The following is a 25,335-nucleotide window of genomic DNA, read 5'->3' as shown; positions in this document are numbered from 1 at the left end:
TCTGTCAGACTATAAAAAGTGGATTTGGACACGGCCCAAACTCACCTGCGCCGTGCGCTCAGATCGTTAAAATAGGACCAAAGTCCATGTTTGAACGGAGCAAAGTTACAATCTCTACACCCCGGGGCCAGAATGGTTTGATATGGAACAACTTAGCCAAGCCTTCAAAGGACGAAGCCAACAACCACATTCAGGGATGATGACTATGAAATATGGTTTGTAAAAAAGTAAGTGAACCTTGAGTTAAGGATATTTTGTCCTGGTTGTCAAACGGATACTTTCAGCAGGATCAGGAGTCTCGTTTTTTTTCATTCATATGCTTACCTGTTGTTTAATTAAAGGGAAACATTATCCTAACAATTTATAAAGCCTTTGTAAATGAGAATGTGAACCCATAGGAAAAGGTAGAGTACGTGATCTTTTAGATTATTTTATTAGTATCAGCGATACATGTTTTTCTTCACTACAAAGCATATGTTTTGGCCTAATGTAACTGGACTGCGCAGTGTATAATATATATTAGACTCTCTGCACATGTAATGACAGATGATGACAAAATATTATCAAGTGATAGGACATCGCTTCCTTCTCTTACCGAGGGCAAAAACACTGTTTTATTCATATGACTTTATTGGATACTCCTTAGCTGGATGTACACATTTTATTGTAGGCAAAACACTTAAACACTTCAACTAAGCAAACATGTGGTGGGAAAAAGATTGTATTAACACCAGAAAAACTAAAGAAAAACAAATAAAATGTTCAATTCAAAGTACATACAAATGTGTGCAATTGGTTATGGTTATTGGTGACTCGGGAAAAAAAAGATTCTTGGTTCTTATTCTTTGTTTTGTTTGATGGAGGTAAGTTCCTAAGTACATCTCAGTGAGTATAATTATTAAAAAAGTTACCCATAGACCTATAGGATTTCAATTCATCATACATTCTATTAAACTATGATTATGGCTTTCACAAACCATAGAATAATAATGGCAAAAAACAAAATATTGTTACATGGGATGCTCAAGTTGCACACAAGCAAAACGCCCCCACTCCAAAACCCACAGGGAGCCCCCTGGGAGCTCAGCTGGTAGAGGGTGCGCCCCATGTCCAGAGGCTCAGTCCTTACCGCAACAGCAAGGGTTTGAGTCTGAGCCGCAGTCCTTTGTTGCATATCACCCCCCCCACCCTTTCTTGTCTTCAGCTGGCCTATCAAAAAAAGGCCAAAAATCCCCCCCAAAGGTTTGGGTTTTTGGTAGCAATACCTCTGGCTTTTTTGCTGTAATGGTGGGAAGGGAAGGGGGCATCTGCTTTTTGCTGGCTAGCAATCCTTTGGGAGGTTTTTGTGCCGATAGAGGGGGGGGTGTCCGTGTGTGTATGTGGTGTTGTGTGTTGTGGGGTGGGGTGTGTGTGTGTTTGTGAATATGGATGTAGGTTTTTGGGTGTGCCCTCAAGGCAAGGTCCGTAAAGAATTGGGGTAAAAAATTTTTGGTTGAAAACAACAGCAAGAGCATAAATTCCTCTGAATGGCGAATGAAAAAGGGCTTTTTTAATGGTTGACACAGGATTTTAGAGGTCCAAACTGAGACAAATTTACTTCGAATGCGTCAGTCACTAAAACGTAAAAAAAAAATTTGGGGCACCGTTCACAAAATTGTTCCGCTTTTATGTGCTTTTTTGATTTTTGGCAACACAGCTCAAAAATGAAAAGCTCCCTGCAAAAAGCTGCACTTTTTGTCTGACAAGGATCCCCGTTCGTCGTCGTGGGGGGTCATTGTCACAGCAAATTTTTCAGGCCTATCAAACCTTGTTTTGGGGCCACTCTTGCTGGGACCCCCCCACCAAGCTTCCCATTTGGGCTGGGGTCCTGTTTTGTAAAGCCTGTCCGTGACGCGTGTTGGAGGGGGGGGGGTTGATAGCGTAAGTGGATCCACTCCACTATGGGGAAAGGCTTTGCTACACTGTGGGGGGTGGTGATTTGTGGTGGGGGAGGGGGATGGGGGTCGCATGGGTAAAAGGGGTTGCAGGTATTGGTACCTGGATGGGGGGGTACCCCCTTGACGGGGTTAGACTGCTGCGGCACCTCTCCGTGCTTGGCCCCCTTTACGGCGGAACTTTGGGGGATGGAATGGGAGGGTCTTTTTTTTAAAGGTGGGGTAGCGCGACTTTTTGGCCGGTCATCTGATGTTCTAACCGAATGGGGCCAGAGACGGTCTGGGGTGTTGTGGGTCCGGATTTCTGGGAGAGTGGATATTGGACCCTCTCCCAAAACGAGGGTGCGTGGATGTCCTTGAAGCGAGCCTTCTGCTGGAACCTCGCTCCAACACTCCGATGGGGGGTGATCCCCGGGGGGAGTCTCCGGGGACGGCGAGTGGGGCCGCGGACCACTCGATCAAAATCCCCGGTTTGGATCCCAAGGGGGTGCAGACCGTAGCTAAAGTCTCCACAGCAAACCCCCCAAGACCAATTTTCCACGGTGGGGAACTGCCCAAATAATACTTCTGGGGACACCAACGAATGGGAAAGGGGTTGTGCCCATAGGTTTGAGAACAGCAGAGTAGGTCTCAAAAGGCCCAACCGGGACTTGTGCTAGTTTTCAAGCCCCAAATTTTTTCGGGCAGCGGGTCTTTTGGACTATTTGGGGCAAAAGGGATCCTTCCGGCGCAATCTGGGTGAAAAGAGAAGGGAAAATCCCCCGGCTCCAGTGTGGTTTGACTGTTTTCCCATCATCAGAGGCCAACGCTGGTTTAGGGGAGGCATCCCCAGTACTGGCGGGTCGCCAGGGGATGGGGTAAATACATGCTCATTGGCTGTTTTTATACCACACCCAGCAACAACCCAAATTTTGGGGTTTGTGGATGTAAAAGTGGGCAGGCCGGGCGGAATTTCCCTAAAGGGAGAGTTGCATTATTTTGGGCCTTAATTCGATGGCCCCCATTTGGGGTTGCTCGCCAGGGGCCGTGCCGTACATGGGGCCCTTGTAAACCTTGCCAAAGCGATCCTCGCCAAGCCCTCCTTTTAAAAGCGGATGCTGAATGTAATCCCCGCACTGGCCTCGTCCAAAAAATAATACAACATGTCATCAAAGTGAGGGCCACCAAAAAAATGGTTTACTGGGAATGTCCAGGTACGGGGGGCCGCTTTGTTTTTCTACTGGGTGTAAACCCAAAAACCAACACTGATTAAAAAATTATACAGCAGGTTGGGGGGGGTGTGCTTCTTTGGGTACGTGGGATGAGAATAAGACCCCCAATTTGGATTTTGGTATAGACCCTGGTTTTAATTTTCCCCCCAAACCAACACAACCCCAGGGGTTTATATACTTAGAAACTCTGGTTTCACAGAACAATTAAAATCTCTTTTTAAACCCTGCCAATGGCCGTCACGGAACAACGAAAAACGTCCGAGGGGGGACGGGGTTTTTCTAAGGGGGGGGCCCCCTTGATCGGGGCCCCCCTCCTCTCCCCCAGCCTAAATCGCCTACGAAAACGGGCCCGGGATGGAAGGATGTGTACGGCCTATAAGTTACGTGATAGGTTGTTGGATTGGGGGTAGTGTATTTTTTTTTCTTAAAAATCGTACATTTTAAAAAAGGGTTGCATCAGATTTGGGATTTACTAGAACAGAATTTTGTTTACAAACTGCAGCTCGTGTTTGGTCCCGGGGGGTTTTAGACTTTATGGTGAAATTAAAATCCTCTGGGAAAGGGATTTTTGACCAAAACGGAAGGGGGGATATGGCCTTACCCAGGTAAAAGGGAACCCCCCCGTTGGGGTTACTAAGAAACCCCCCTGGGGGGGCCAAAATAAGAAAAAGGGGATACGTGTGATTAGTAATGGAAACAATTTTGGGAAACATATGCCCACTTACTGTTTTTAGAACCTCATTTCTACCTTATTTTTCCCCTTAACTTTACAGGGCAAAATCCTCAATAGCTTTGGGGGCTGTGTTGTCTAATGCAGTGCTAATGTTGGTGTGAACGCGGCCGTACATCAGAATGAATGTGATCAAGTAACCAATCATACTCTGTCTCGTGTGTGTGTGTGTATGTGTGTGCGTGTGTGTGTGTGTGTGTGTTACCTGCTGTTTCTGCTGGCTGAGCAGAGACAGCTCCATGTCCGGGCTGGGGGAGCTGCTGAGCTGGCAGCGGAGCGCCGTGTCCGACGAGTCCTTCTGCTTATTGCGACACATGCAAACCAGAAAGAAGAGGCACGCGATGACCAACGGGATGGCGATCGCAGGGATCAGAATGAACAGGATCTCCTTCCTAGGGTTCTCTGGAGGATCTGGAGAGGGTAAGACAGTAGAGATAATAGTGAGTTAAGTCCTATCTTTGATTTTGTCTTTGAATACATAATGTGTGGTATTTTGAGTACCCCGGTTCAAGAGCAATAGGAGTAAAAACTCTGTTGTTCCATGTTGTACAAATCAGCTTATGTAGAACTTTAAGACATTGCTCCTGTAGTGACGTGTCAAATTGTGTTTTTGTATTGTCTTTGTATTGTTGTGTTTTTGTTTATTTGTATGTTTTTTTAATCTTGCACTCTTGACTGCAGATCCGGTTTCCCTTTTGGGTTAGTAAAGCGACTTAACAACAATCCTCCTGAAGGCTATGATGTGTCCTTTAACTGAGGTGTTAGTAGTCTACTCTAATCAGTCAACTGATAGTGACATCACCATGGATAATCCACGTTTAAAACTACATCCACCCTCATGGTGGGGGCACTGAATTCTCATCAGTTCCACCTGGTTTGTTCTTCGTGGAATAAATGGGTTCTGTCCCCTGAAAATCAAAGAATGAACAGAAAACCTCCTGAGGGCCAGTGAGACTAACATCCCAGAACAAATCAAACAAAGGGCCAAACTGAACTCATTACCGATGTACCATACAGCTGGCATTGAGCTTACAGGTCCCATACTGTAAAAACCGAGATAGTCAGGTTTGATTATAAAGCAGGTGGAGGTGCTATGTAAATGTGAGAATAAAATACTGAATCCACAGGGAAATGCACACAGCCTGCATTCAGAAACTGTGCTGTTAAACGAGCCGTCAAAACTGTACGGTTCTGATGTCACAAATGTAGTAAATGTAGGCAGAAAGTGCTGCTACAGTCCTGTTACAGTCATTCCCCGGCTGCAATGATGATGCAGAGACTCTGAAAGTTCAGACGCTGGAGACCCACAAACACTGACCAATCAGAGCAGACTGGGCTTTTTTAGGAGAAGGTCACAGAGACAGGCGTAAAACAGAGCGTTTTAGACAGAGGGGAAATAGAATACAGGAATATTCACAGGCAGTATGAGAATTATGTTTTTAAACATTAAAGCATGTAAACATGTTCTAGCAGAAACCAAAAACACAAGTATCAACCTGAGAATGAAATGGCCATGGGACCTTTAAAGCATCTGGCTGACTGTTAAGATGAGAAGAAATCCCATGGCAACCAGGGGCGATATAGTGTTCACTATATCCGGACGCCACCCCTGGTCCCCCAGAACCTGAGCCCTGAATATTTTCATCTCCAAAATACAAACTCTAGCAGCTTTCTAACTGAACTAGAGCGATTATTGCACCAGCTGCAGCAGCTGCACGTGTGCCTCCTCTCACGCTCCTTTGAGCTTCTTTTTTGCCCGCCACTTTAAATAACTACACCGTAGAAAGTTGCAGTAATTAGAAATGGTGCGTGGATAGACAGAAATAGAACATGCCAGGAACTGCCTTGAATAAGGCACAGTTTTCAGGAAGAAATAAACCACAGTTTATATGTTAGGTGGACCACTGTGGGACTTCATTAACTCAAAGCCACCTGCTTCCAACCAGTGGATCTAAGTACTTTGGCAGAGCAGAGGAGGGACTGGGATAAGACAGGCCAAGAGAGGGGAAAGTTTTACGACTTCCAGAAGCTGAGTTCCTGTTAACCTTCAAAATGTCCCAGGACATTTTTCAGCAGTGGCTCGTAATAACCCTGTCTGCACTTTGATTGGGCCCTGTGGTCCACCTGACAGAGGAACTGTATATACACATATCAACAACAGGAACATGTGAAGACTTTAGAGCCAATAGCTTCTACAGCACATCATCATCCCCAAGGACTACTGGACATCTAAAGATCTTGTGGATGGCTTTCTTCGTTACATTGCAGCGTTCTGTTACAAATCCTGTGCTGACAGATCACTCCCTGTGCTGTGAAAAACAAGACGCGCAGCGCAAGACAGAAGGGAGCGTTAAGTGTGGCGTCCAATAGGAAAACATCGGCTTTGCTGGCGACCTGTTTCCAGCAACCCTTGCTGGTATGATTGGTCCCTTAAGTCCATACATGTTGACAAAATATCATTAATGATGTTGGTAATGTGATACTTTGGCTCACACAACATGCCAGCTGAGGACTTAAAATACTTTGTTAATGTAATTTGACCAATCAAAATGCTCCACCTTCTGGATTTACCCTTCAGCTTTCTACATGATGCTGGAAAATGATGCTAAATTATCATCGATTGCCCGTGTGACACCACTTCAGAGTGTCTGACCACATTTTGAGGTACTTACTGCAGGGCTGGATGTCACACAGGTCCACCCTGACCTGAGGGTCCAGGGTGAAACACCAGGGCGCCTGCATCTGGCCCCCCGGGTTACGGCAGAAGTTGCTACTTCCCCAGAGCTCGGGGTACTCCCGGGACAGGTGGTGGCTGTGAGGGTACTGAGCGCTCCACGGCTGGCAGTGATGGCCCGACGCAGTGATGCTCACTGTGCCCCTGTAGTCTTCCCCGCTTCCATTGTAGCAGCTGTGGTCCGAGGGGAATCTGTGGAGCAGACAGGGACTCAGTGTGGATAAAAAAACAGCCTATGTAAAGAATTTCATTAATTGGGTATATAACTTGTGTTTCTGACCAGCCTCATTAAGTATCAAAGTGTTAAAAAAATTTTGTGTGCATGCCATAGTATCCACCTACATGGACCCAGTTTTTCTGCTGGCACTCCTATCCTCATACAGGAAGCAGCGTCGGCGGTGCCCGACCGCGGCAGCAGGTGGCAGCTGGGGAGTTCCAGCTGCATGAGGATCATGGGGTTGGACCGGGCAATGGTGTACTCGGTGTGGCACAGGTCGTTCTCCAGGGCCTCGCACTCATCTCGACAGAGCTGGCGCTGCCGCGGGGCCCGAGAGCCCTCATCACACAGCGGGAAGACGTAGTAGCAGAAGGACGGGATGGCAAACCTGGAGCACTGGTCCGATAGGTGGGTGGAGGTGCCAATCATAGTCAAGGCGGCTGGGAGGAAGGAAACAGAGACTGTAACTGTAATCTCAGATATCTCTGGGAGTTAAAATTCTACCCAGCTGTGTGTTGCGAACTCAGAGAGTCAGGTGGTGGTCTTACCTGTGATGCGGTTCTCACTCTCCCCCTGCATCTGCAGGGACTCCACATAAATGCTCTGGTTGCCAATGAAGCGAGCACAGGCAATGCCTCGGTATGGCTGGCAGAAACCTTTTTCACGAGACCTGAAAAGAAAAACAAATTATGCTTTTAACACCTTTTTTTAAACAGAGAAAAAAGCAAAAAACAGAGAGAAAACTAAAAACTAAGTCAGTTTATTGAACCTAGGAGGTAGCTCAAAAAGTATTGAATTCAGTACCCAGTCCTAGTGAGCAGTGTGCTTTTCAGCATTCATATTAGTAATCACCTCAGAATGGTAGTGGGCGGGACTTAGCCTTAGGTCAATGCCTGGGGTGAGGCATTGACCTTGAGTGGTTAAGGTTGGGATAGCTGATTGGTCAGGGGATAGGACCTGTACATGTAGGCATGGACGCCTGGCCAATAGTAATGTGTGAATGCCATTGATGCCATGGCGGGAAATTAAATACTGCCTTCTGGGAACGGTGTGCAACGCTTGAGTTCTGTTTTCTCTTGTTTGGTGAGAGTGTCTCTCCTTTATTGGCTGCGTTCTTTAGTGTCACAGCTGATACCCAATCAGCAGAGACATGTCAGTAAACTCGGGGTAACAAAAAATCAGAGCGCTTCTGCACACAACAGGGTGTTCAACGCACCCCCGTTTCAGTTTGAAAAGAGGTGTTGCTATGTTTTCTTGCGGCTGAACAGTGGCCCTGGTGAGGGATTTGGCGCTGAACAACCTTCAGAGTTTGAGACTTGACATCGGGGGCACATTTGACTTTGGCCTTGAGAACTGAAAGCCTACTATCTCCAACTAGATTTCTTTTGGACCAGCCACCACCAACAACAACAAAACTTGAAGAACGATGAAGTGACAGCGTCTGGACTGGCTGCGTTTGGGGGGCTCTGGGTCGGACCTAGCTGTGGTTGCTGAGCAGGGGAAAGCCCCCCCACTAAAAACCCTTGGTTAGGGAATGAACTCACTCTAGACACGCCAAGGGCCATCCTGTCATTCTCATGATAGTATGGCGGCTGATAAGTAACAAGAAATTGCAGCTCAGATATTTGAACAGTATGTTATAAGTCACCCTTATGTAGTTTTTCTACCAAATATACAGTGGCCAACTTCATTCTGGTGGTAGTCCTGGCTCGGTCCACCAAAAAGTTCAAAAATATTTATTTTTTAACTGAAATGTCCTGCTCAGTACATATGTTGGTCTCAGCTTTGATAACAACATCTCAGTGATCCCTATCAAAAGGGTTTGTTAGATAATTAATCAATTCATTATTGGATTCTGAAAAGTAATTGGAAAACAAAAACCCAGAATCTTTCAGACTCTGATAGTCTGATTATTAGAGATTAAAAGTGCACAAAATAAAAACTACCCATGCTCTAGATCAGACCTTAGTTGAGGAGCTAACACTTGTATTTGATTTGCTCAGTACTAGGCATGGGCCGGTAGGAGATGCTGACGGTATAACATTCATCACAGTTTCACGGTATTGTTGTATTCAATTTCATTCAATTGTGTTTATAGTGTCAGGTCATAACAGGAGTTATTAAAGGACACTTTACAGAGGAGAAGGTCTAGTCCACACTGTGTGTTTACAGAGACCCAACAATTTCCCATGAGCAAGCATTTGGTGCGACAGTGGCGAGGAAAAAACATCCTTTTCCTTTAAATGTATTATTTTGAAATGTCTGGGTAAAAAACAACAACTTTTTCATAAAAACAGCTCAAACCACTGGAATGTATGACGGGAAGTTTTTAGTGGTTTTAAAACTGACTTTCTGAAACCTGAAACTGGTAACCATGGCCCATGGCTAGTCAGTACTGTGAGACTAAAAAGTACATTTCCACAAGTATTCTATGTTGCACCAAACGATCTATTAAATACTACCAGGAGTCATAGTATTAGAATATTATTATGCCGTCAGTCCTCAGAGCCCCAGCTCTCAGTGGAATCAACGTGTCACGTTTATATTTGTCAGACATTGTTTTAAAAATCCATTTCTGCAACTTGTCTGCTCTCCCTCTCACTCTGTCTGCACACACACACGTACACACACACACATACACACACACACGTTGACTGGATATCACTGTGTGGATCACTCATTCCTGGAAATCTCTTACATCTATTACTCTACTCTTTTTTCTTTTACTCCCCATATCTCATGAGTACTTTAAAACATTATGTCATGGAAAAGTCATTAGTGTACAAGCAGGACTGTGGAAGCGTTGGCCAGCTCTGCATTTACTCCAGAAACTTAATAAAGGGAAATGTTGAATGAGTGAAGAACCAATAGATACATTTTATATAATAAATAAATGTTAATGATTGGTAACGGCTGTCAGAACATCTAGCCAGAGCCTTTAAGTCACAAGGAATCAGCATCTACCACAAACCTATAAACCCATGCTCATATTACACTTTTTGGCTTTTCCCTTTCCTTTATTGTGTTATGTATGTTTTTGTACATGTTATAGGTTTACAAAGTAAAAAATCCCAAAGTCCCCCCCCCCCGCACAAAAGGACTCACCATCTCCGACAGAAAACACTGTTCACAACCTGCTCCAAACAGCTCTGTTGTAGTCCAGACTTTACTTTAGAGACAGATGTTATAATGCTTGGCTAGCTGCTAGCATAGCACGCCCTCATACTCTGCTTCTGACTGGCTAGTAGTCCTTACCTAGGTACTGTCAGGGCCCTCATACTCTGCTTCTGACTGGCTAGTAGTCCTCACCTAGATACTGTCAGGGCCCTCATACTATGCTTCTGACTGGCTAGTAGTCCTTACCTAGGTGGTAAGGACAATGCTAGGGACGTCTGGAGAGGGCTGCAGAACATCTCCGGCCACGGCAAAGCTGTGGGAAGAAGCCAAGCCGGAGGAGACAAGGACTGGGCAGATGAGCTGAATCTGTTTTTTAACAGATTTGACTCTGCCTCCTCGCCTCCCTCTTCACACCCCCCAGCCCCCTCTTTCACACCTCCCCTGGCCTTCTCTCCTCCCCCCCCCCTCCTCAGCCTGCCCACCTTCAACGACCCGCATCAGCAATGAACCCACCAGCCCGCTCCTCCCCCCTCTCCCGCTCATCAGTTCACCACCCCCCTCTCCCCCTCCCTGAGACCCTCACCTCCTACCATCCACACACCCAGTCATCCTCCACCCACTTCTCCATAACAGATGATCAGGTGAGAAGTCAACTGAAGAGCTCAAGGCAAGGAAGGCCCGGGCCCGGACGGCATCAGCCCAAGTCTCCTCAGGGACTGTGCTGACCAGCTCTGTGGTGTTCAGGCACTTATTCAACCTGAGCCTGAGCCTGGAGAAGGTCCCAGCCCTGTGAAGACCTCCTGTGTGGTCCCGGTACCAAGTCACCCGACCCAAGAGCCAAACCACTTCAGGCCTGTTGCCCTGACTTCTCACCTGATGAAGACCATGGAGAGGATCATCCTGCTCACCTGCGACCCCTGGTGGGCACACAGCTGGACCCCCTGCAGTGTGCTTACCAGCCTGGGATTGGAGTGGACGACGCAGTGATCTACCTGCTGCACAGATCGCTGCTTCACCTGGAGGACAGCGGGACACTGTGAGAGTCATGTTCTTCGACTTCTCCATGCTTTTAACACCACCAGCCTTCGTCCCAAGTGAAGATGGAGAGTGCCGGAGTGGACCAACATCTGGCTGCATGGACTACGGACTACCTCACCAACAGACCACAGTATGTGAGGCTCCATCACTGTGTGTCTGACGTGGTGCACTGCAGCACAGGTGCCCCTCAGGGTACGTGCTCTCCCCCTTCCTTTTCACCCTCTACACCTCGGACTTCACACACAACCCACCCACTGCCACATCCAGAAGTTCTCTGATGACACAGCGTTGTTGGTTGTGGTCTCTGAGGGAACGATCTGGAATACAGGTCGGTTATCAAGGACTTTGTCAGCTGGTGTGAGCTCAACCAGCTTCAGCTTAACACCAGCAAGACAAAGGAGATGATAGTCGACTTCAGGAGAAAACCCCCCTTCTCACCGGTGAGCATCCAGGGATTGGACATTGATGTATGGAGAGCTACAAATTCCTGGGTGTTCACCTAAACAATAAACTGAACTGGACTGATAACACCCAGCACTCTACAAGAAGGGCCAGAGTCGCCTCCATCTGCTGAGGAGACTCAGGTCCTTTGGAGTGTGTAGGACTCTCCTCAGGACCTTCTATGACTCTGTGGTGGCCTCTGCCATCCTCTACGCTGTGGTCTGCTGAGGGGGGGGCAGCTCGGACCGGACAGGAGCAACTCAATAGACTGATCCGGAGAGCGAGCTCTGTCCTGGACTGTCCTCTGGACCCATAGAGAAGTAGGGGAGAGAGGATGTTAGCCAAGCTGACATCCATCATGGACAACACCTCTCACCCCCTACATGACACTGTGGGTCCCTGAGCAGCTCCTTCAGCAGCAGACTGATACACCCACGGTGTAAGAAGGAGAGGTACCGCAGGTCCTTCTCCCGGCCGCTGTCAGACTCTACAACACCTGCACTACCTGATAGTGGTTGTAGTTTCTGTTTCCTGTTTTCTCCCATCTACATCACACACTTTCTGTTTATCTTTAATATTGGTATTTATATTATTTTATTACAAGTACTTTACTTTTCAATATTTATGGTCTCAGGTTATATAATTTAAATTATGCTACCGACTCTTGCTTCTTTGCTCTAATTACACATTCAACTTAACTTAATTTTTAACGCACTTACACCGCAATATTGTTTCTCTATCATGGCAAACCGCACTTTAAAACTCCTTTTGTTTGACGGCATTTTACTTACTCAGTCTACCCTATTTTCATTGTCTATTTCTTGCCTGTATTTCTTGCCTTGTATTTCTTTCGTGCTTACTTGTTTGTGTGTTATTGTTTTGTTTTTGTTTTTTGCTGTTGCTGCTATGCTGCTACTTGTAACGACAGAATTTCCCCGTCGTGGGATAATAAAGTATAATCTAATCTAATCTAATCTAATCTAATCTACTGTCAGGACCTCATACTCTGCTTCTGACTGACTAGTAGTCCTTACCTAGGTACTGTCAGGACCTCATACTCTGCTTCTGACTGACTAGTAGTCCTCACCTAGGTACTGTCAGGACCTCATACTCTGCTTCTGACTGACTAGTAGTCCTTACCTAGGTACTGAGCATGTGCAACTCCCAACAAAGATGGAACAGAAGTGAGATGTCTCACTCTGGAGCTAAAATAGATTCCTAAACACACAAAATGAAAACAGAATCTTTAGCAGTGTACAGTGCAACAAAAATATGGTGTTTTATGAAAATGAAACCATGGAAACCTATTCTGGTACAACCTCAAAATACAATTATGGACCTAAAAAATCAGCAGAATATGGGCACTTTAAGATAGCTGTCGCCATAGCCTACGCAGGCCCGGCGTGTGTGTGTGTGTGTGTGGTACAGTGAATAGGAGATAGATTCACTCCGAGATAGATAGACTGAGAGAAACAATGCTGGACCTCCTACAGAAGACACCAGCGGTCTGTCTACACCAGACCAAAACTGCTCTCAGGATCGACTGGGAAAAGGTCAAAGGTCATGTCAGGTGGACAAAGAGAAATCAAGGAGGAAATTCCCATCCAGAGAGCATCTCTGAACCCCCAACATGACCGAGGGTCCGTAGTGAGGCCCGGTCCAGACCACAGATCCTGCTCACAGATATCAGTCAGGTAGTACTCGAGTCTGGGAAACAATTACAAGAGTTCATATGCAAAAACGGTATAAGTCACTGTTAAAGCGTGATTTATGGCTCTGCATTAAATTGACGCTGTGGTTATGTATGTAGAGATACCGCTCCAACGCCGTAGCCTGACGAGCACCTCTCGAAAAATGTAACTACACGTTGCGGCGGCGCACGTCATTCGACCATGGTTGGTAGTGTTGCGTTCCCCCCCCGCCCCCACCCCCGACTCATTTCCTGGTTCTCCTTCTCCATCAACAACAAGAAATCAAGGAGAGGGGTAACACGTCCTACCGTGGTCAGAAAGAACAGGCGAGATACTTAGATTCTCTCACTAGGACTCTAGAGTCACTACTCACTCCTAAGATAATACACACACACACACAACACACACACACACACACACACACACACACAACACAACACACACACAAACACACACACACACACACACACACACACACACACCACACACAGAGGCCCTGCTACTCTCTTGAAAAGATCAACACTAACAGAGCAGACAATGACATCTTCTGAGCACATGTAACAAAATGTAAGTTTATAATGTGATGAATACATGAATACATGAGAAATACAAGCGCAGCATTCAGACTGGAAACTGCCGATCTGAGTCCGGTGCCTGAGTAGCAGACACAGTTTGTTGGTACTTGTCACCTGAGGACCTGAATCCACCCGTTGTCTCAGCAGATTACAACAGTTGTTCCACAAATGAATCCATGTTGGCCCTGCTCAGAGACACAGTGGGTGGATTGTAAAAACTGATGCTGGCTTGTAGAAAATGACTTCCTGTAGCTCAAACTTTCCCGAGGCTCTTTGCTGAATCTGACTCCATCACAGGCTCCTCTGCTGTCCCAGAACAAAAACCATGCACTGTGCCCTCACAGTCCAAGTCACCTTTTCAGAAAACTTAGGAGCAATGTGTGAATGACTGATGCTTGATGTTATTATAAAGCCTGTGACACTAAAAGATAACACTAAACACTAGAAAACTGGACAACATGTGTACTGGAAATAAGACATCAGAATATGGGATCAGCGCTGGTCTTAAGGGGATTACATTTAGCGTCATTATGTAAAAAAGAGAAAAATCTTAAAAGGTCCCATGGCATGAAAATGTCACTTTATGAGGTTTTTTAACATTAATATGTGTCCCCCAGCCTGCCTATGACCCCCTAGTGTCTATAAATGGTGATAGGTGTAAACCGAGCCCTGGGTATCCTGTTCTGTCTTGAGAAAATGAAAGCTCAGATGGGCCGATCTGGAATCTTCCGCTTATGAGGTCATAAGGGGCAAGGTTACCTCCCCTTTCTCTGATTTGCATACTAAGAAAAGCTGATTGTGGGACTGGCTCTAGTGGATGGAATTCTGGACCAAGGCAGAATTTTGGGAAAAAGACTTCAGATGCAGTATTAGGGACCTCTAAGGTCTATATAAAGAGACTTCAGATACAGTATTAGGGACCACTAAGGTCTATATAAAGAGACTTCAGATACAGTATTAGGGACCTCTAAGGTCTATATAAAGAGACTTCAGATACAGTATTAGGGGACCACTAAGGTCTATATAAAGAGACTTCAGATACAGTATTAGGGACCACTAAGGTCTATATAAAAGAGACTTCAGATACAGTATTAGGGACCACTAAGGTCTATATAAAGAGACTTCAGAAACAGTATTAGGGGACCACTAAGGTCTATATAAAAGAGACTTCAGATACAGTATTAGGGGACCACTAAGGTCTGTATAAAGGCATCCAAAGAGCACCATGTCATGGGACCTTTAATAAAATAAATAATACTAATAAATAAGTCTGCATGATATGAGGAAAATGTGCAATAATGTTGTTGAATATCACAATATCAATGACTTGCCACGAATAAACAGATATTAAAGTGTCTGCTGCCTTCAGTATTCTGCTAAACTCATAGACTGTATAATATTAATGGACAAAGCATCTGGTTTGGCAAAGTGCTACAAATGAGGTGCATTAAACCTGCATTCTATCTGAATTCCTGCAGGGGGGGACTCCTTAAAGCTGCATTGTATCTGAATTCCTGCAGGGGGGGACTCCTTAAACCTGCATTCTATCTGAATTCCTGCAGGGTGGGACTCCTTAAAGCTGAATTGTATCTAAATTTCCCCTGCGGGGGGGACCCCTTTAAAAATGCATTGTCTGAACCCTGCAGGGGGGGGACTCCAAAAGCGGCTTTGTATCTAAATTCCTGCAGGGGGGGACCCAAAAAACCCTGAAATTGTATCTGAATTCCGCAGGGGGGGGCCCCTTTTTACACTGATTCTATCTGAATTCCGCGGGGGGGGAACCCTTAAAAGCGCATTCTATCTAAATTTCCGAAAGGGGGGATTTCCTTTAAAACCTGAAATTCAAATCTGTTTCCCCGCGGGGGGGAAAACCTTAAACCCTGCATTCTATCTGAATTCCGGCGGGGGGGGCCCCTCCTTAAACCTGCTTCAAATCTAAATTCCTCCCGGGGGGGTGGGTAACATAACGAAAGACATAAGGTTCATCTCTCACCCCTCCCTTTTGTTAAAATGGTAGCCCCCAACCCCGGAGGGTTGCGCCCCGAAACCCAAACTCAACAACTCATGCGGGATTTTCCAAAAACCCAAGGGGTGACATCACCGGCAAAATCCAACAAATTCTTTTTGAAAATTTAAAAATTTGGAAAGGAAAAAATTTTCCAAAACTTTTATTTAACAAATAAAGATTGAATTAAATAAAAAGTGTGTTTGTTTCTTTTAGTAAATAGCAGACAACGGTTTTGGAAAATTTATCCCTGTTCGATTACAACGGTTCCCAGCATTCGGTACTGGGCACAACTAAGTTGCCAAAATGAAAAACTAAAATGTTTACTAAATCAAAAGAAGCAGTACAAAAAAAAGAAGGAAACAGAACCTTTTTAAAGTGCGGTTTTTTTTTAAAGATATTCCTTTCAACAAGAATCTCGACCCGGTTAAATTTGGGGATATGTCACACCCTTTTTCGCAAAATGTGTGTTGATTTGCGAAAAAAAAAAAGATATTTCTTGCAGCACTGGAATAAAAGCGTCACAGGGGTTTTGGGGTGGGCCCCAAATGCTGAGCTGCGGGCTAAGTGTGGGTGCTTTTGCGGGAAGTTGGGTTGGGGTTTTAAAACCAAATGATTTTTGAATTTGGGTTTTAAAGGTGCCCTCTTTGCTGGGCCCTTCACTTAGGGTTTTGCGGGGTTTATTCTCCCCCCCAATTTGGGCCCTTAACCCCCAAAAACAAACACCCTGACCCAAGGCTGCGGTCCCAAAACATGGAAAGGGCCCTTTTATGTTTAACTGAAGAGGCCCCTGACTCAAGCGGGCGGGTCTCTCCTTCCTGGGGGGCCCCGGGCCCGCGGGAGTCTTTTGGGTTTTTGGGCCATACAATCAGATTGACATGGTACGGGTTAAGGGATCGAGTTTGTTCGTTAGGGGAAAGAAATAGTCCCAAAGGGTCCTGTAGAACCCCCCAACCTATAATAAAGGTACCCGGTTGTGTTATTTCAGAAAAGGGGCCTTTTGTTTTCCCTTCTTTTCCTTTTTGGGAAAAAAGGGGGGAATGCATTTTCCCTTTGTCATTTTAGCTGCAATCTTTTAAAACCCCACACCCCCAAATTTGTCCCATGCGGGAAAATCCCCGGTCAGAAACCTTTCTGACCAACAACAAAGAAAGGATGGTTGGGGGGCCCTTGTTGTTCCCGGAACAGGCCCAGCCCCTTTTCGTTTGACGGTTTTTTTAAAGGCCAAACCCGGGAAAGGGCGGGAATCTTCCCAATTCCCCGCCCTTTCCCTTTGTCTGGTGCATTGGAAGGCTTTTCCCCAGGATCAGGGGGGGCCTCTGTAGTGCAAGCGCGCTACAAGCATGCACCTTTGTTTTTTTGCGCTTTTTCCTCCGAAACCCCGTGGGCAAAAATAAAAAATTGGTAAATACGCAAGAAGTAGAGAGAAAAAAAGGGGGAAAAGCAAAAAAACCCGTTACCAAAAACACCCCTTTAAAACCCTTTCTAGATTTCCCCCCAACGTCCCCAAACATTGTTTTAAAATTAATTTTAGTGTTGCTATCCCCAAGCGGAAAAATTACTGTCAAACCTCTCCCCTGCTAAAAAGAAATCACAAGGGGGATGCCACATGGCCATACTTTGCTAATTTAAATAGTTTCATTTTTTACGTTTGGTAAAACGGGTTAATTTCTTTTTAAAATTTTATTAGGTTTTTTATTTTGCGAAAATTAGCCTTCCCAAAAAATTCTCGCCTTAAAGAAATTAAATATTAAATTTAAAATATACGCCACTAAAATAACTTCTGTTTTAAATGTGATTTGATTCATTTAAAGATTTTAAAAAATGTGATTCCAGTAAAGGCCCAATGGCTGGGGAAAATCCCCCTTGTGATTGCCCGGCGAAGTTTGCATCTTTGTTCTTTCTTCACAAAGTAGGGCTTTTTTTGGGAAATTCACTTAACATGGCTGACACCCATACTGGGGGGAACTACTGGGTGATCTGAATGCTTTAATGAGAAATTTTTGGTCACACTTTTGCGGGGTTTTAAGCTCTCAATTCGGGGCATTTTTTGGTTTTTTTTTGTCATGAGTGAAAGAAAAAACTCAATCCTGAAATTAGAGATTTAAAAAACAGGTTTTTTGCACTATTTTTTTAAAAAAATTGAGTTAGGGTTTTTTGGTTGTGAAAAAACCCTCCCGGGAAAGAGGCTTAAAAACCCATTTGGTCTGACGGAGGGAAATAAATAAATTTCTTTCCATTTTCAGAGCGGGCCTGTCCAAACCACCCGGTAGGTCTGCCTGTGCTAGGGGAAAATCACTCCAAACCCCCCGGCCAAACCCGAGAGAGAGAGAGGGGGAGGGGAGAGAGGAGGGGGGAAGGGGAGAGAGGAGAGAAAGGAGAGAGAGAAGAGAGAGAGAGGGGAGAGAAAAGGGAGAAAAGAGAGGGGGAGAGAGAGAGGAGAAGGGTGGAGAAGAGGAGGGGAGATTGCTGCACCCTCATGGTTTGGTTGTTGCAGCACAATACCCTTTTCAATAGCCCGGTAAAAAAGCAGGGGGGGGAGGGAATTCCTAGCTGAAAAGGGCCCCAGAAATGCCCATTTAGTTTTGGGGCGGGCCCCTTTTCTCCACCCCAAAAAACCCTTCAAAAAGTTGGGGATATCTAGTGACTCAGGGGCCACCTTTTCCGGAACCCCCAATTTTTGGAACCCTTTCATCCCCACTAGAATAAAAAACCTTAGTTTAGTCTCATGAGGGAAAGGACGGTAGCTGGGATTTCAAAATCGGAAATTTTAATTTGCTAAACCACGGGATCCTTCTAATCCCCTTCCCAACCCAAAAAACCAATTAGCGCAAAAACCCGGGGGGGGTTGGGGTTTGTCCTTTCTAAACCCCCCGGAAATTTTGGGGGGATAAAAAGGGGGCCCCCCGCAGTGTTTTTGCTAATGGGGGGAACAGCTTGGGGGGAAAGGGCCCGGGGTTCCCAGTGTGTTGTTAAGGGGGGGCCCACCGGGTGGGTTTAGGGGGGGGCCCCGCATTTTTACTGCTAACAAAGGAAAGCCCCTGGGGGTTTAGCCCTCGGGTTCCCTGCAGTGTGCTAAAAAACCGGGGGAAGTTTTGGGTTTGGGTTTAAGCCCCGGGGTCCGCAGTGTGCTGAAACCGGGGGACCCCTCGGGGGGGGAAAACCCCCCGGGGTCCCCAGGGGGATTTGCAAAAGGGGGGACACTCTGGGGGAAAAGACCGGGTTTCCTGCAGTTTTGCGCAAAAGGGGGGAAAGCCCCTGGGGGGATGGGCCCCGGGGGTCCTGCATTTTTGTGCAAAACGGGGGCCCAGCCCCTGGTGGGAAAAACCCGGGGGTTCCGCAGTGTATTCAAATGGGGGAAGCTCTGGGGGGATCCCCCCGGGGGTCCCCAGGGGCCCGCAAAAGGGGGACATTTTTGGTTTGGGGATGGGCCCCGGGGGTCCTGCAGTGTGCTGCTAAGGGGGAAAGTTTGGGGTGGGGAAGACAGGGGTCCCCAGTGTATGCAAAACCGGAGGACAGCTTGGTGGGAAAAAAAAAAAAAACCGGGGCCCTCCCCCCAGTGTGCGTAAGGGAGGACAGCTTGGGGGGATGGCCCGGGGTTTCCGCAGTGGGGTGCAAAGGGGGGAAAGTCTGGTGGGATAACCGGGGTTTCCCGCACTGTCCTCTAAGGAGGACAGCTCGGGTGGGATAGACCGGGGTCCTGCAGATCTGCTAATGGAGGACAGCTCTGGTGGGATAGACCGGGGTCCTGCAGTGTGCTGCTAACGGGGGACAGCTCTGGTGGGATAGACCGGGGGCTGTCAGTCCCAAAGAAGACCATGACAGTGCAGCATGTGTTTGGAACTATAAAGGATTATATGAACCACGTGACCCCCCCGCTAACGAGATCAAAGAGTGTCTCAACTCTTCTCTCTCTGTGGCTCTGGACTGACCTAGACAGCAGAGAGGCGATGATGCTGCTGTAGTGGTTGGAGAGGTTAGGGTTAGGGTCCTGCTGTGAAAACCTTGTTAGAGTTAAATGCATTGGAACTGCTGTCATGCTGGCCACAGATGCTGGTCTCTGTCAGGGGCATTACAAACACGACAAAGACACTACTGACTCTGTTGGGCCACATTCTGGGGTTACGGGGGGAGGGGTTAAAACTTCAAATCTCCCTTTTCAAAATGTTCCTTTCTTCACACATACTCTGACAAACATGCTAATGTGTAGAAGGTGTTCACTTACGGTTCATCTGGGCCATGTGTGGGCATCTGTCCTGTTAGTGCAAAATAAAAACATCAATAAAATTGTTAACAAGCACATAATTCATATTTGTATTTATGGCTCTGTATGCATAAGGCCACTACAGCTTCTTGGTTACTTAAAGCGTTTTACGTTTTTACAGTACAAGAAACATTTGTCATTATTGACATCAACGAGCTACTGATCTCACTGTGACTTTGTGCAAACCATAGGTTGTAAAAATTATGGACACGTCATCAGTGACATCACCCACTGGTTTGTAGATTACCATTTTGAAGGCAGCTGTTTGCATTTTGCTCGTTTCCATCTTGGTATTTTGGAGCCAGAAGTGATTACATTTGGACCAAAGGACCGAGCTGGGGAGGATGACACGGCTAAGCCAGGGTCGCGTATGGTTACAATGGCGCTGCGCTAAGCTAAACGCTAAAGAGGGAAAGTCAATGATTTTTAACCCTTCTGAACTGGGGGGGTAGACACGGACCTCCGGGTAGTGCCCTCATTCATCTGTATGTACACCGGTACACTGGACTGGTTGAAATCCAGAGATCTTTTCTTCAGTTACCAGCCAGCGGTAGCACCAACTAGCAAGCTTGGTTGACAGAACGCTGGACAATTTTTTTTTTCAAATTGTTCCAAGTAACTTTGTGAAGTGAATACACAAAGTGAGAAGGTCAAAGTTTAAGATGAAAACACAGACAACAGCCAAAACAAGTTCAGGTCCCCAGTGTCAAAGAAGTCTTGAAACTAGAGACTGAGACCATAAACTAATTATGAAAATGCAGCTTTAAGGAGTCTCCCCCTGCTGGAAGGTAGAGAGACATTTTATACCAGGAAGTTGCCGCTTGGTGTAAACAGATACTGATCAAAAACAAGGAGTGTTTCACTTAATTCTGAACAATAACTCAGTCAATGTCTAAATATAAATGTAATATAACCATACCTAGTTTGACGTCCCGGCCCCCGGGGAAAGAGTTTGCCCGGATGGTTGGGGGGCGCCCACGGGGTAAACCCCGGTTTTGGGGTTGTGTCCACCCCCGGGATGCGAGTTTGGGAAGGGGCATGGGTTTTGCGGGGTTTTATGCGGCCCTGCCCCCGAAAACCACAGGGGCGTCTTTTCGGGCCCAGCGGGGGGAGGGGCCGTGGGTTTTCCCTTCACCTTTTGCAGGGGCAGCATGGTTTGTTGGGCCCCGGGGAAGGGGGTGATGGGGGTTGACTGGCCCCTGGAATCCGGGAAAATAACCTAAACCCGTAAGGGGTTAAAAAAGGGTTTAAAAAAAACCCCTCCAACCCAATTGAATTTTTAAGGAAAATAATGGGGGTCTTCCAAATAAACATAAAACCGTTTTTAAAGTAAACCAACCTTTTTAAGGGGGTTTAAAAAAACCCCTTAAATTTTCATTTAAAATGTTTTAAAAATTCTTTTGGGTCTTTTTTCTTCCCCCCAATTAACACCCCCCCCACGTTAAGGGGGTTCATGTAAATTTGTAAGGCACCAGTTTTTACCAACCTTGGTTCCCTTTCCCCTAACCCAATTTTTCAAAAAATTCATTATGGGTAAAGGGGCCCACAAAGTTTTTGCGTTTTTCCTTTTTAACCACCTTTTTTTTCCTTTTTTCCCTAAAAAGGCCTTCAAAATTTAACCCCCAAAATAAAGGTCATTCCCCGGGTTTTGAAAAGGCCCAGGGGGCGGGGGAGTGTCCTTTGGCCATCGAGGCGGGGGATTTTGCCTTTGGGTTTCTTCCCTCCAAAAGTTAATTCCGGGGGCCAGCCTTGCCAAAATTTTTGCCCCCAAAGGGGACTAAGGCGAGAAACCCGAGGCCAAAGAGGTTAAAGGTCCAAGCCCGACCAGTCAAATAAAGGTGACAGCCCAAAACCGGGCCCGAAAAAAAGGGAATCCCCTTCAAACCATTTTCCCTTAAACCGTTCAAAATTTTTATGTTTTTGGGGAAAACCATTTTTCTTCATTTCAAGTGCCCTTTTGTTTTATTTTTTATTTGGTAAGGATAAATGCAAGTGCGGGGAAACAAAATTTGAGGATAAATTCCCCATATTAATCACCCTTCCCAATTTCATTTAACTCACAAAAAGCTGAAGTCAGTTTAAACATTTTCCAGGTTAAATTTTTTTTATTCAGGGGGTTAAAAAACCCGCCCCGGCCTCCCTTTAAAAATGAAACCAAAAAGAAGCAAAAAGGGGGTTTCACAAAATAAATGACATGTTAAAGAACCCAAGGGGACAAAGTTTCTCAACATTGGCTGTGTCAAATGAAAGGATTGATTCCCTGTGATTGAGGAAATTATCACGCAAAACCCGTATCCCGGGCCCCCAAGGAAAACCTGCTTAGTTTGGATTTTAAAATTTAAATTTTTAGTTTTAAGGCATTTTCCGTACAAAAAAAAAATGAAATATTTTCCCCCCCATTGGGTGTCAGAAATAAAAACAAGGAAATAAAAAGAATAAAAACCCTTTTTAACAATGCGCAAAATGGAAATAGGGGGAAATTGGGCCCCGGCTTTAAACAGTGCGTGGAGAGTAGCAGCTTGTGCAGAAAGCACCCAATATTAAAAAGTGTTTAGTCCAAAAAAACCCAAAGTGGGGTCGGCACAAGGAAACACGGGGGTGTCAGTAAATGGCCATTTAAGCCTCCATTCTGTACCGTTTTCTGAACAAGCGCGGTTCATACAATATTTGGTCGTCCGAGACAAGTTTATACCATGCATACGAGTCCAGGATTAGTCCAAGACAAGAAAAAACGAGTCCAGACTCAACAACCCTGCTCTCAGTCAATAAAATCTGTGGAGCCATAATCACGTAGCCATGCACAGGCATCCGTGAAACCTGAATGGACATAGGCAACGGACAACATTTACAACATGTAGACCCTTCCAGTTTTGTGGAGAGAGCTTAAAAATAACTCCTTCTGTAGCTAGAGACGGTTGGTTTATGTTCTGCAACATAAACTCCAAAAAGCACTGTGTAGTAGTCACTGTTGGTGTTCATGTAAACAAAGAGCTGTGACTGTCTGCATGTGCACGCTGCTCAACGTGCACAGAACTATTACACATCACTCGGTGGTCTACACAAGTAAACTGGTCAGTTTAAATCACAGCATAACTGAGACACACAGGCCTCAGTCCCTTGAGATAGAGACCCGACAAACCTGCAGGACAGCTGGGTGCACACTGGAGAGCATGATGGGAAGGGTTTGTGTCCTCTTTAATGAAGCTTGCTTGTGAAGACTTAAGACTCGACCTTGAGAAAGAACTAAAAGAAAGACTTAAAGCAGCCCTGCAGTTAGCTTAACTAAACATTAGAGTTTCCTGGGGTCACCGTTCAGAATGACATACTACCAAACATAATGTAACGCAGTGGTCTCACATTCAGTCTGACTGTTTAGACCATCAGGCTAACAGCGCTGATCAAAGGGTTTCGATAGGATCTCAGCACGGCCCAGCTGACGCAGGAATGTTTGGAGATATTTGGCCAGCCAAATAAACACGCTAGTCTGTCCCTGACTGGCTGAGTGGGTGAGTGGGTGAGTGGGTGGGTGGGTGAATGGGTGATGAAGATACAGCACTGGTCAGTCAAATGTTGAAGTTTCTCCATTGGCAGTTACTCTTTTAAATAGGTTTTCCACTGGTTAGGGACTAAAGAAGACTTCAGTTAGGGACAGATGAGAAGAAAGAAGAAAGGAAGAAAGGGGAGGTAATGTACAGGGGGCAGGAGAGGAGAGGAGACGTGGGGAAGGAGAGGAGAGAAAAAGGAGAGAAAGATAAGACGAGTTTCAAAAAACTTCAAAACAGGAAGTGTTGATGGGACCCAAATTGCTCTGAAACGCCAAGGGGCAAGTCTTAGTTGTACTATAAAAAAGCATTACCTCAATTGTCATTATTATAATCCTTTTAAAGGAGTATTGCCCCACAAAACAAACATCTGGTTCTATAGGAAACGCTGCTCAAACAATCCTACTATTATACTACTATTATACTATAACTATTTGACTCAAACCAACCTTATCCATGTGCACTTACAAAACAAATATTATTGGGTGCACACAAAATTGCAGATGGACATTTCCTATCCAGGACTTCACATTGTAGTCTCTACTACTGATTGACCACTCATGGTTCAGCCATATGGTAGGTTTCCACCCTGTCTTGTTCCAGTACTCTTGACTCTCTGCTAGGATCTGTTATGCAGATTACTATGTAAGGAAATACAAAGGGATGGTTGGGGTGCAGAGGCATTGATAAACACACTCAGTAGTCCCCTGGTACTTAAAACCATCCGCATTGGGAGCAGCAGCCAGGCTCTGGAGTTTACGCAATGGAAAAAACAGAGATTGATGTCCAGCCGAGCTCTCCACAGAGCAGGCTACAGATGAGGGATGCCACCACGCAGCTCTTTAATTATGGCGTCTTCATTCTTCATTTAAGGATGTACTGCAGGAAAGGGAAGATGAAACAGCTGACGTGCAGATCCCAAACAGCTGGAATGTTTTTAGCAGCAGTGATTAAAGGACACTGAGGACTGAACTGGCCATGGTGATACTTTCTGTTTATGTGTGTACTATGCAAGTTAATAAAAACTCAAATGACAAGAAAAATGTTGCTTTGCATTTAGGATATGTCAAGATAATATGACCAAAAAAACATGTAAATCCAGGGTCTAAGTACTGTAACTTAGATTGTAAAGCCCTTTGATGCAAATTTGAAATATAAATGAAATTGACTTGACAGATAAGTCGCCATGTGATTAGAATGGCAGAGTTAGAGCCCTGCTTGGGCTTAAAACCAAGGCCCTGATCCCCAGAATTCTGGTCCAAATCCAAACTGAAGCCTGTGTTTTTTTCCTCCCCCCCCCACCCGTAGCACAGCCCATAAGCTACTCTTGCAGCCATCAAAATAGAGGGGACCACATGTTTGATCAATTTAGCCTCTCAAACCAACAATTGACTTGCCTACAATAAAATCTATAGCTATGAACACTTATGGAGCATATCACAATGTTAGTTAGTTAGTTTAAATGTCTATTATTTTCACCAGAGTAAAAAGGCTTTTTTGCAGAAAACCAAACGGGCTATACAATCTAAACTAATCCACGCTACAGCCAGAAGCATCAGAGCATCGTGAGAAAAAGCACAGGATCCCAGTCAGCAGACGTGATGACTGCCTTTCCATTACTCTGGATTAAGCCTAGCAGACTCAGTTATCATCATTTCAATATAACTCATTTCATAATAAATGGTGTGGTCTATGTTTACTGAAGTGAGTCCTGTAACAGTGGTGTTGCCAAATGACTGACATGTGACAATGTCTGTGTGGATGAGGAAAATCCAAATCTGAAGCACACTTCACTGCTGCAAAACACTGTAAGGCATGGCAACAAGATCTTCAACC

At 45.6% G+C, this 25,335-nt stretch overlaps 1 protein-coding gene and 1 long non-coding RNA gene across 2 annotated transcripts; one reads left to right on the top strand and one right to left on the bottom strand.

The window, feature by feature from the left end:
• Nucleotides 1–2,189: 2,189 nt before the first annotated feature.
• On the bottom strand, nucleotides 2,190–19,949 carry LOC116704757 (tyrosine-protein kinase transmembrane receptor ROR2; the record flags this gene model as incomplete). Its single annotated transcript, XM_032540359.1, is given in 6 exon segments — nucleotides 2,190–2,501; nucleotides 4,081–4,286; nucleotides 6,548–6,801; nucleotides 6,948–7,266; nucleotides 7,375–7,496; nucleotides 19,919–19,949. Coding segments are annotated over 6 exon segments (1,244 nt in total), but the record flags the coding sequence as incomplete, so codon positions are not given.
• Nucleotides 19,950–20,134: 185 nt separating this feature from the next.
• On the top strand, nucleotides 20,135–25,335 carry LOC116704651 (uncharacterized). Its single transcript, XR_004335741.1, has 3 exons — nucleotides 20,135–20,372; nucleotides 20,654–20,660; nucleotides 25,326–25,335. It is a non-coding gene; the product is annotated as an uncharacterized LOC116704651 (long non-coding RNA).

Source organism: Etheostoma spectabile, chromosome 16, assembly GCF_008692095.1.
Source record: "Etheostoma spectabile isolate EspeVRDwgs_2016 chromosome 16, UIUC_Espe_1.0, whole genome shotgun sequence".
In the NCBI taxonomy this organism is placed as follows: Eukaryota; Metazoa; Chordata; class Actinopteri; order Perciformes; family Percidae; genus Etheostoma; species Etheostoma spectabile.
This window is presented reverse-complemented; position numbering and strand designations above follow the sequence as displayed.